At 48.9% G+C, this 12,005-nt stretch overlaps 1 protein-coding gene across 1 annotated transcript; it reads left to right on the top strand.

Annotated features, from left to right (window-relative positions):
- Positions 1–329: 329 nt before the first annotated feature.
- On the top strand, positions 330–8,135 carry Cfap161 (cilia and flagella associated protein 161). The gene is made up of 7 exons (XM_048368907.1): positions 330–398; positions 896–985; positions 2,199–2,434; positions 3,532–3,616; positions 5,481–5,639; positions 7,445–7,518; positions 7,943–8,135. The coding sequence occupies exons 1-7, from the start codon at positions 330–332 to the stop codon at positions 8,133–8,135; spliced, it is 906 nt and encodes a 301-aa protein (XP_048224864.1).
- The last annotated feature ends 3,870 nt before the right edge of the window (positions 8,136–12,005 follow it).

The following is a 12,005-nucleotide window of genomic DNA, read 5'->3' as shown; positions in this document are numbered from 1 at the left end:
AAAACACTCCGACACGACCCGTTCCTGACTTTGGAGGGAAAGGGAACGGCGTTTTACATTTTTCTCTAGGGAGCCACCGGGTTCGTCAGCTGGCTCTGCTCCTCCTTCTCTGGCTTCGCGAGTAGGGAAAGCCAAGGGTGGAAGGGGCGGGGCTTCGGTGACAGGCGGTGGGTCGCACCAATCGGGCGCGGCTGCCTCGGCCTCGTGTCGGCGGCCATTGGTCGGTGGCCCTGAGCCTGACCAATCGCAGGCCGCCGAGTCGTCATGGCGACGGGCAAGCTAACGCAGCGAGAGTAGGAGCGGACTGCCTCTCCGGACCCGGCCCGACGATGGCGCAGAACTTGTATGGCCCCCGAGTCCGGATGGGCAACTGGAACGAGGACGTCTACCTGGAGGAGGTAAGGGGCGAGGCCCGGGGCAGATGCCAGCCGACAGCCCCAGACGGTCGCCCCACCTGGGCCCCTTAAACCCGCCCCACCCCGGTGTGGCCCCTCCCCTGGCGCGCACCCCAGCTCCACCCAGGAATCCCGCCGCCTCCAGACCTGGCCTTGCCGCCTGCAGACCCGCCCCGCCGGCCTGGATCCTTGTCTTATGCCCGGGGCTGAGGACCCTCGGTGGGGACAGGTTGCATCTAAACACAACTCCTGGCCTCGGCTGCAATAATGAAGGGGGCATCTTTTACCCTGGGAGCTTTTCTAGTTCTCCTAAACATTCTATCAGCAAACAGTATTAAAGCAGTGCTAAAATTTCCTAGCATTTCCATGATGCTCATTTTCTCTTCTCTGTTCTCAAATTTTGCTTTTTCGTCTTGAGATACTTTTGCTCCAGAAATACTGCATCTGTGTTACTCAGAGCTGTTGCCGACCGTGGAATCATTCTTTTTCTCTTTCATCAGGAGATCATGAAAGACTTCTTAGAGAAGAGAGATCAAGGGAAACTTCTCATTCAGAAGAACAGAAAACTAAAAAAGAACCTTTTAAGACCGGTAATTTTAAGTGCCAACATTGTTTTAAAAATTGTATTAAGTGTGGCATATGTTAAGCAAGAAAAAGGTTCATAAATGAATTACTATTTGCAAAACTGTAAAAGTTTTGGGAAAGGTTTTCCTTTCTTTTTTAATGTGACAGCCAGTAGTTCAAGATTCTTTAAGACTTAAAATTCAAGGACATATATTCTTACTTATGCTCTTTTAATTGCCCAAATAAAGAAACCAGTGGGCTAATATCTAAGCAAGCCAGGCACCCCATAGATGGTGCTCAAGAAGTTTTCAATGAATGCTGAGTAGATTAACAGTGGTGTGGGCCCTGTGATGTTCCACCAGCCTCCTTGGACATTTTCAGGATTGCTGGGAGCTTTCCTTTGGCAAAGAGAAGAACAAAAGAGGAAGAGTTTTATAAGGTTTATTAAAGTAGGTAGCCAATAAAGGAGAGCACCACACAGTATTCAGGCCTGTGGCCGAGATGATGCATGACCTGAGAGAAGGAGCGACCCCCTGCTAGGCCCTGCCTTATCTAGGGTGAGGGCAGGAAGGTGTGGCCAGGTGACAGGAGGTGGCTGCCTCCAGGTATGCCAGTTACCTAGGTAATGCAGGAACTGGGCGAAGACTTTATATAGGTGGGGGCCATCTGCATGGAGCCCTCTTGGTGTGGATCGTACAGAACTGAGGCAATCCAAGTAAAATCCTTATTGAAACAGGTCTAGGTAGGAAAGAAGCTACACCTGAGAGTAGCCTTGTCCTTGGCAGTTAAGGAATCAAATGGCTTTTTTATTTTTAGCAAGAGCACAGATTTACCTTATTTAATTTTCATTAGTTTAAATTCTAGAGGGGTCCAATGGCCTTAGCAGGAAGGTGGCTTCGGAATTTGGCACAAACCATGCCACAGTTTCCATGAGCGTGAATTACCTCTCCCCAGATCACTTTGGCTTTGTTAGGTTTGCTGCCAGGAGTCACTGTGCTATTTTTTTTTTTTTGCCCTGTATACATGAGCATATCTCTTGCCCAAGTAGAAATCGCTATCACCTCAGGCATAAACACCTTCAATTTCAAGGAGAGTCGTGTGCTCCCTTTGGTGCACCACAGCCTCCCAGACATTTTGCCTTTTTAGAAGTCCTGTTCCCTGCAGGCCCCCACAGGCTCCACTATGGCAAGGAGAGGAAGGCTCATGTGTCTCTCTGGACGTTCCGTATTGGCATTGCAGATGCAGCTGTCCATTACTGAAGATGGGTACATTCATTACGGTGACAAGGTGATGCTGATGAACCCTGACCACCCGGCTCTGGAGGAAGCGGGCATGTTTCAGCGCGGAGACTTGAGCTTGTGTATGGCTCCCGATGAGATTAAGGTCCAGCTGAATGACGACTTTCAGGTCCCCTGCGATGTCACTGCCGTGGAAGCCAGGCAACCTGTCGGCAGAAACACCTTTGTGGTTTTGAGGTAGAGACGTGTCTTCTCAGATTGTTGTCTCCAAGTGCCTGTTTGGTCTGTGGTTTAAGGGTGCTCTGGGTAGGGGCTCTGCATGCTAGAGGCAAAGCTTATGCAAACACCTTGGGCTCATCTTGCTTGCTTATCTTTTTTTTTATTTTTTTATTTTTTGCCAGTCCTGGGGCTTGGACTCAGGGCCTGAGCACTGTTCCTGGCTTCTCTTTGCTCAAGGCTAGCACTCTGCCGCTTGAGCCACAGCGCCACTTCTGGCCATTTTCTGTATATGTGGTGCTGGGGAATCGAACCCAGGGCCTCATGTATATGAGGCAGGCACTCTTGCCACTAGGCCATATCCCCAGCCCCTTGCTTGCTTATCTTGAGAAATGTTATCATGGGGCCTTTAGACAGAAGAACAACTGGAAGCGAAGGGGAATTTTCTACCAGCACCTGGGGATGCTGTGGGCTAGATCAAGTGCTTCGACTGTTCCTAGTGTTGCTATGATGCTTACAGCAAAAAATATACCCTGATACAAAGTGCATGGAATTTGCCCTTCTGACTTAAACATGCTTGAGACTGAAAACGAGCAATTATTTCCTCAGAGAACAAATAGAGACATAATCACAAAAATCACTACTTGACTTTTGGCAACTAACTCATAAAAGCAATATTTACCTGAGAAGAATATAGCCTGTCCTTCACACGTTGATTTTAGATTTCACTGGAGTGAAAGTTATGTTAAGACAACTAAGCATTGATTGTGATTTCTGTCCCCTGGAAGATTGTATCATAAGTCTACGTGCTACCTTGGCTCTCTATAAAGATGTGGTCACATTTGATGAGAGTTTTGTCCTGTGGACTAGTGTGTACTAGCAGGATATCCACCCTAGACAGAGGCTTAACAAAGGGATACTCTGGTCTGTACTGCAGATCACAGACTAGCAAGCCAGCTGGATCTGAAGCTAAAAACTTTTACTTAGGTATTTAATTCTGCTATGGTATGTGACTACAGATTATTTAAAAAATCGACTACACAAATTTGCATGCACCAAAATGGAGCTGGAAGGATCTGAGGAGCAGTGCTGACGTTGTACTTGTTCTCTATGCACAGTGCAGGCAAAGATGCCACCGGCCAAGTGGTAAGATACGGGCAGGACTTCTGTCTTGGATTAACAGGAGGATTTGAAGACAAAATGGTGAGTCTTCACTATGTATACCCACTTCCGGTCAGTCACTTCTGGCTTCCAAAACTGGCTTTCCTAACTACCTCCAGAAGCGGGCAGGGAACTACAAAGAAGTTTTTCTATCTAACTTTATATCCGGCATTCTTAAAAACTGGGGAATAAATGAAGACAACAATTGGCAATTCAGCTGGCAAAATTCAACTTGTACCTCTAGATTAGATGACTAGATTAATAATCACCTGATACCTGTCCCATGTCACTAATGCTATTTGATGTAATTTATATTATTTAACATTATTATTTTTAAAATACTTGGGTCAGGTCCTGTTATGTTGCTCAGGCTGGCCTTGAACTGCTTTCATGTCTCAGACTCTTGTGAACCTGGGACTGTAGAGATGTAGTCAGACAACTTTTTAATTAAACTTTTCATTTAAAAGGCTTTTGCTTACCAAACTTTTCTCTTATGGGGGAGAAGACACTATGGGATGCTCAGGTGTGCGTAAGGCAAATCTTTGTGTGGCATAAGTAACATCTTTGAGGATTAAGAGGTGTAACAGAACCAGAAAAATCTATATTTGATCTTTCAGCTCATGCCTGCGAGTTAGGCATTTGGACAAGTTATCATTTTGGGGTCTGTATCTCATCTATGAAGTGGGAGGCGGTGCCACTTTGCTATATGCCAGGCAGTACTGTAAATGTGTTACATTTTTTCCATTTATTTTTTAAGTAGCTGTACAAAGGGGCTTCAATTCAATGCATCAGTTTGTGCATACAATGGATCTTCAGCAATGTCACCCTGTCCCCCATCTAATTTGTCACACGTATACACTCAGTCTGTGAACTTGGGACTGTTTTATCCTGATTTCACTGAGGAAGAAACTGAGGAAGAAAGAAATCAAATGGCTTCGCCTCAAGTTGCTCTGCTAGTAAGTGGCAGAGCAGAGCTAAGATGATGGAACAGTTCTTTCTGAGATGAAGATTCCGTGTTTGTATGCTATAACTATTATTATTACAAATTATTAATTTACCACTGAGAAAAGCCAAAGCTTGCCAAGAAAACGGTAGCATTCCACAACTGATGTGCTATGGCCTGATCTTGAAAGTTGGAATGAAATACCAGATTGTCGAGAGAGTAGAATGAATGAGCATTGTCTATCCAGAGGTCTGCATTACCAACGTTTGGCCTACTGTATTTGTATCATTTTAGGTGTGTTTTAAACTTAAATGTGACAACGAATACATGTGTGTTCCCCCCGCCCCAGAGTATTTCTTAAAGGTTTTTGTGCTGTTAGCATTTAACAAGTTCACCGTAGATGTTTGCACGACACTGTGGTCATTTGCCTGTCCTTCATTCCGCTTCTGGCGGCTGAAGGGGTGGAGGTGGCCATGAGCATCGAAGGACACTGTGGTTTCAGGTGGGGTGATGAGGCCTTGTCCACCTAAACAGCCACCATTGCCGCGAAGGCTCCCAAATAAACATAAGCTGCAGGGGTAGCTTGTTTGAGGAATGCATCTCTCTAGCATCAAGCCTGGTGCACACTGTTTAGTAACAACAGTGGCCCGGGTCCTCTGTCCTGAAGGGAGCAGGGGAGCAGGGGATGAGGAAATGGGGAGGTCGGGCTGAATTTCAGTTTGGTTCAAAGGAAGGAGATGTAGTTTGAGGTGTGTGTGTGTGTGTGTGTGTGTGTGTGTGTGTGTGTGTGTGTGAGAGAGAGAGAGAGAGAGAGAGAGAGAGAGAGAGGAGAGGTGTTTCTAAGGTCGAGGAAAGTTGAGCCTCACACATCAGCAGGAACAGCCTTTGGAAGCTGCCACCCAGCCCGTGGTTGCATTTCCCTGTGTTTCAAGCACTGTTGCTCATCTGCGTGCTCTTTTCCAGCTGTATCTGTCCAGTGACCACAAGACCCTTCTGAAATCGTCTAAGAAGTCCTGGCTCCAGGAAGTGTACCTGACTAACGAGGTCTCCCACCTAAACCGCTGGCAGGCCGCTTTCCTCGAGCCTCAGCTGCGCCTGGAATTCGAAGGCTTCCCTGTCCATGTGGGTGCAGCCTGGGGACGAGGGAAGGCAGGGTCCCTGGGGAAAAGGGAAGGAAGGGTTGCAGGTTACTCCAGCTCAAGTAAGTATTGGAACTTTCTCCATTGCTTTCATTCATAGCTCAGCTTCCAGGGCACTGGTTTGACAGCACTCAGTGCTTCCTAGCCCTGGCTGTAGGTTCAAATCCACCAGGTACCTGCTGTGGGGTCACAGGGTCAGGGCACTGCTTCCTGTCCTATCCCTGTCCACCTGGGTGAGGTCACAGGGTCAGGGCACTGCTTCCTGTCCTGTTTCTAGGGTCCTGCCCTTCTTGTTCTCAGCCCCTGGCCCTGGAGGCCTTGCTGTGGCTCAATGCAGAGGGCAGCTCTGGGTCAGCCAGGAGAGTTGGAGGTTTGGCGTTTCACTGTGTAGATGCTCATGTTCTGTCTGTGTGCAGACACGACTGCAGACTAGATGTGTTCCTGTCAGAACCTATCGTGGTCACACAGGCCTTGCCTGATGTTCAGCAGGGTGCTGCTTGCCCAGGGTGCAGCCCATGGGTGCCAGGCTCGCCACTGGGAACCAGGGCTGCTGCTTTTTCTGCTGCAGCATTTAGATTGTATGAGTTGGGCCTGGGAATGTGGCCTAGTGGTTGAGTGCTCGCCTCGTATACATGAAGCCCTGGGTTCAATTCTTCAGCACCACATACATTGAAAAAGCCAGAAGCGGCGCTGTGGCTCAAGTGGCAGAGTGCTAGCCTTGAGCAAAAAGAAGCCAGGGACAGTGCTCAGGCCCTGAGTCCAAGGCCCAGGACTGGCAAAAAAACAAAAACAGTTTGATAATAAAAATTTGAAAAACAAAAACAAACAAAAAACAAAATCCTGACTCATACAATCTAGTTTTTTGTTTTGTTTTGTTTTCCAGTCCTGGTAGTTGGACTCAGGGTCTGAGCACTGTCTCTGGCTTCTTTTTGCTCAAGGCTAGCACTCTGCCATTTGAGCCACAGCGCCACTTCTGGCCTTTTTCTATATATGTGGTGCTGGGGAACCGAACCCTGGGCTTCATGTATATGAGGCAAGCAATCTTGCCACTAGGCCATATTCCCAGCCCCTGTCTATTTGTTTTGTTTTTGTTGCCAGTCCTGAGGTGTGGACTCAGGGCCTGAGCACTGTTCCTGGCTTCTTTTTGCTCAAGGCTAGTACTCTACTTCCTGAGCCACAGCGCCACTTCGGGCTTTTTTCTATATATGTGGTGCTGAGGAATGGAACCCAGGGCTTCATGTATACAAGGCGAGCACTTTACCACTAGGCCATAAAAATGACACTCTCTGTGAAGGCGCAGTGATGGATACCTGTCATCATGGCACCGGGAGGCAGAAGATCACAGATTTGAGGCCCTGTCTCAAAAAATATTTAAGAATCTCTTTCTGATTATAAACATATGTTCATTTATGAAGTCAAAGCTCAAATTACCATACCTCCACCTTCCAGAGACAAGTAGAGTTGTTTACTATTTTTCTTTGGGTATGTGTGCATGTTTCCTTCTTTTTCTTGTTTTTATGAAACAGGGCATCACAAAATATTCTTGGCCATTTAATAACATGTTGTCAAAGATACTTTCGAACATAACTTTGAATAATTATTGTATCATATGGGTGATATCTACCATAATGTATTTAAGCAAACCTAAGTTATCCCATATATATGTATATAAATATATATATATCTATTATGTTAAAATTAACATATAGTATATTTTCAGATTTTTGCTTACAGGAGATGGAGGCCTTAAAACAGAATGCTAATAGCACTCTTGTTTTATCTGTAAAGGCAAATGAAAAACTGGTCATCTACCACCGCTATACGAATCGGGCACTGGTAGCCCATCGACACCTGTTCTTAAGGTACTGCAGGGCACAGCAAATGCCACATGAGCCGTGGGGTATGAGCTCAGGCAAAGTTCCATCAGAGACCATGAATGTGCATACATGTGCTCGTGCCTGCACACACATGCACAAACACATGCGTGCACATATGCACACACACGCATACGTGCATGCACATATGCTCACATAAACACACACACATGCATACACAGAAATCCTTTGAGGCTGGAAGGTTCCTCGCAGAACCTTCCTCACAGGAGAAGGTTGGCCACAGTGGCATGCTCCCCACCTGGTCCTCGTCCAGTCAGGACCAGGCTTTCCACGAGCACATCTACTTCCAAGAATGGGGGGTTTCTGTGAAAATCAGCTTCATCGGGAGAAGAAAGAAAAGCTCAGTGAGGCCACTCAGTCTGCAGCCAGAATGGTTTCTTTCCCGCTCCAGGACCTACTTTGGCAAAGAAGTTGAGATTGCAGCTCACACATATCTGGATTCACAGAGAGTCGAAAAGCCGAAGAACATATGGATATTTGTTACTGGGAACCCCAGGGATGAATCGGCCACCATGCTGGATATGGCCAAGCCCAGGGCTGAGGACACTCGCGCCATAGAGAAGGCCATGGGCCTTGACACGTAGCGATGCCATGGCGCATGCGTAGAGCAGGCATGGGCCTTGCTCTCACCAAATACAGCTTTAAATGAAATTGATCTTGGTCATGCCTTTTTACATAAGGTGTAAAATGCTCTGATTATGGTGTCAAAAGCTGTGTTATCAGGGAGATAAGCACGTACCACTTTACACCAGGCACCGAGCTAGACCTAGGGCACTTAGGGAGGAATAGATGTGCTTACCTCCAAGTCCTCCACTGGGGGAAGAGGCTTGGGAAACAAACAGCATACCCCAAAGACACTGCCGCGGGGAAGTGCAGGGTGTACTTGGGAAACAGGCAGCAGTGCAGTTTAGACAGGGGTAAGACATTGAAAGTACAGGGCCATCTGAAAAGTGCTAGTTTGTACTTAATGCGGTATGGAGCCATGGCAGGAGAAAGGAAGGGGGGTAGTCCAGGAAGGAGTGGGGACTGGGAGAATTGAAGGAGGCCATTTTCAATCTGGAGTCCCAGCTGGTGAGAGACTTCCAGGCATGGGTGTGGGGAAGGGCACACCTAAGCCTCAGTACAGAGGTGGGTCCTCCCAGCAAGGGTGCTGGGGTAGGAGGTATAGGCTGTCGGACCCACAGTCAGCTAGAGTGGAGAGTAACAGTTAAGGATCTGGGGCTTTGAAGCCCAGAGTCCACTTTCTCCTGCCCATGTGGTCTGCTGTTTCCCAAAATGGCCACAAGAGGGCAGAGCCAATAGTGCCAATAAGTCAAGTGTGAAATTGCTGAACTGCTGCTTCGTTTCAAAATATAAGGGAGTTCGCAGTTTTTAAAGAGGAAGAGCCACAAGCACCTTGCTTTGAAGTCCTTTTGGTTTTTCTTTATGAAAGAAGCAGTGTGAGGTACATGTAAGAGCTGCTTTCACCAGGTGCTGGTGGCTCACGCCTGTAATCTCAGCTACTCAGGAGGCTGAGATCTGAGGATCACAGTTCAAATTCAGCCTGAGCAGGAAAGTCCATGAGACTCTTACCTCCAATGAGCCATCAAAAAGCCAGAAGGGGAGCTGTAGCTCAAGTGGTAGAATGCTAGCTTTGAGCAAAAAAGCTCACGGTCAGGGGCCAGGCCTGAGTTCAAGCCTATGACCTACACACACAGACACAGAGAAAGAAAGAAGGAAAGAAAGAAAGAAAGAAAGAAAGAAAGAAAGGAAGGAAGAAAGGAAGAAAGAAAGAAAGAAAGGAAGGAAGGAAGGAAGAAAGGAAGGAAAGAAAGAAAAAGGAAGGAAGGAAGGGGGAGGGAGGGAGGGAGGAAGGAAGGAAGGAAGGAAGGAAGGAGGAGGGAGGGAGGGATGGAGGGAGGGAGGGAGGAAGGAAGGAAGGAAGGAAGGAAGGAAGGAAGGAAGGAAGGAAGGAAGGGTAGTTTTCACTGGCATTCAGAGGGTGGGGGCCTAGGGGGTTCAGGTTAGAGCATGGCCCATTGGCGTTTTTATAGACATTCCTTCTGGAGTCTGGAGCTCTCCCAGGAAGTAGCACTGATCCCCAGGAGTGGGGAGAAGTGGTTCCAGAGGAATCACTGCTATGGACCTGCTGTGACTGTGGCCTTCGTCCTCTCCAGTCTCAGGGGTCTCTGCCCAGGCCCCCTTGCTCTCAGAGCTGTCCAGATGAAGTGAACTGAGCCAGTTGCGTGTCACAGAGGTGAGAGGAGCTCAGAGGTCTGGGCTCTGGTGCAGCGTCTGACAGCTCAGCATGGACATCTCGATTCCCAGACATACCACGTGCGGACTCACTGCACGAGAGGTTGCCACAAGCGCCCTGCCTCCCTCCCAGCAGGGGCCCAGAGCTGAGGCCCATCCTGCTGTCCTCCCGCCCTCCCTGCATCGCCTCTGCACTGTATTATGGTTGGCTGGTGGGGACCAGACTGAGCCTCTGCCAAACATCTGCTCATGTCTCCTGCATGTGCTCCCAGGCCGACGGCAGGAAGTAGCACCACCCTGTCCTGCATTGCCAGGCCTGGGAGGTGCCACACCAGGACACTGCCTGGCTGGCCTGGAGCCTGGGGGCCCCTGAGCTGTGCTCACTCCCTTCTCTCCCTTGGTGGGTAGGAAAGTGACAGAGAGCCCTCTAGGTTCCCTGGGAGGGGCAGTGCTCTGGGCTCTGGACATGCAGAGAGTGGCCAGAGGTGTGTGTGGGGGGAATGGGTGGGGGGGGGGTAGAAGGAAGAGAGGCCCCCAGGACACAAGCAGGGGGGAGAGCGGCCATTACCTCTGGGCGGGCAGAGGAAGGAGACAAGGGAAGAGCGGCAGCTTGAGAGGTGATAGGAAACAAGACAGCAAGGGAAGTCACTCACATGTGTCTTTAGAAAAAGAAGAAAGGGCTGTGGAGTGGCCCAACTGGTGGAGGGCAAGGCCTTGAGTTCTTGGATCTGAGGACAGCCTGGGATCCACCGGGAGAGCTTGTCTCAGAAAGAATGGGGGGGGGGGCGGTGGAGAGAGAAAAAGGGGGTAAGGGAGGGAGAGAGAGGTGTCTGGAGTGGTGGGGATCTCTAGCTCTGTCTCCTCAGGACAGTGGCAGCGCGCTGTCTTACAGGCCCCACGCGTGGTTAGTGAGGGCCGCTCTGAGATGCCCACATCCTCCCATTCCTGCTTATTGCATGGAGGGTGAGTGCAGAAGGCCTGCGGGGCCTCTGGCGCTGGTTCAACATGACCTTCCGCTTGAACAGTGGCAAATGAAGCGGTGGGAAGAGAGGTAGTTAGGAAATGGGCCCCTGTTCTCTCTTCCCCTCTCCCCCTTCTTCTAATCCCTCTCCTCTTTTCTGATCCTCACCTGCCTCCTTCCTTCCACCTCTGTCCCCACCTCTTCTACCTTCCTTGTGCTCCTCCTCCCACCCTCTCCCCTTTCTACTTGCCTTTCTTCTTTGTTTTCCTATATCACCCATGCCAGTACAGTCATTTCTCTTTCTTTTTTAACACCAATGCATAAAATAAAATTAAAAAAAAACCTTTGCTTTTTTGTTTTTCTTTCTCTCTAAAGCCTTTCAAGGCTGAAGTCAGCACCGGCCCATCTACAACTACCAGGTAACTGCAGCCCTTTCCATCTAGGTGGAGGTGGAGGGGAGGCATTTCTCCCTGGGGGTGGAGTAGAGACACATTCCCCCCCACCCCCCGCCCCTCACAATCCTGTCATATCAGGGACAGACCTAAACCCTATCTGGAACTCTAGCCTTTCTAATCTTGCTGTACCTTGAATCTGATTTTTATAAAAAATGAAAATAGTTGATTTTGGGTTTTTTTTTTTTTTTTTTTGTCTCTCATGAGGCTTGAACTCTGGGCCTGGATGCTGTCCCTGAGCTCTTCAGCTCAAGGCTAATGCTCTACCACTTGAGCCACAGCGACACTTCTATGATTTTGGGTTTATTATAAACCAGTTTCATAGGCCGTGGGAAATACAAGGACTGGTCCCCTGAGAGGCTCCTGGTGCATCTAGGGTCCAGAGAGGGAGGCCAGGTGATCAGGTGAGACTCTACAAACAGCTTGGTAACATCCCTGTGATGAGTCTGGCCCTCATCTCTGCTGCTTTGCTGCTTCCACAACTGGGGCCCAGGGCTAAAAGCCTACAGTCCCTAGGGAGGAGGCACACACACGGGAGGGGATCCCACCAAGACCTCTGGGAGCCTCATTAGTCCAGGAAGACCAGGCCAAAGGGAGGAAACGTAAATCCTCAGTCTTGGCCGTGACAAACCAAACTGAGGCTCAAGACACCATGAAGATTCCCCCACTCTACCCCCCACCCCAGGCATCAGCACCACCCAGGAGCCCAGTGCTGTTGAAAATTCACCCTCAGGAAATTGTAAGCAAAGTTTACCAGCAGAGATTTTTGTATCCCCTCATGGATAGTAGCAACATTGGAAACAGTC

The sequence above is a fragment of the Perognathus longimembris genome, chromosome 20 (genome assembly GCF_023159225.1).
Source record: "Perognathus longimembris pacificus isolate PPM17 chromosome 20, ASM2315922v1, whole genome shotgun sequence".
NCBI lineage: Eukaryota > Metazoa > Chordata > Mammalia > Rodentia > Heteromyidae > Perognathus > Perognathus longimembris.
Note: the sequence above shows the minus strand (reverse complement) of the source record. Positions and strands in the feature narration are given on the sequence as shown.

What these genes read in the sequence shown, in the direction of transcription:
- Cfap161 (XM_048368907.1), top strand. Translation starts at nt 330, where the DNA reads ATGGCGCAGAACTTGTATGGCCCCCGAGTCCGGATGGGCAACTGGAAC. An exon ending in GAGGATTTGAAGACAAAATG is followed by an intron (nt 3,617 to 5,480) that starts GTGAGTCTTCAC and finishes GCTCTTTTCCAG; the next exon opens with CTGTATCTGTCCAGTGACCA. An exon ending in CATCGACACCTGTTCTTAAG is followed by an intron (nt 7,519 to 7,942) that starts GTACTGCAGGGC and finishes TTCCCGCTCCAG; the next exon opens with GACCTACTTTGGCAAAGAAG.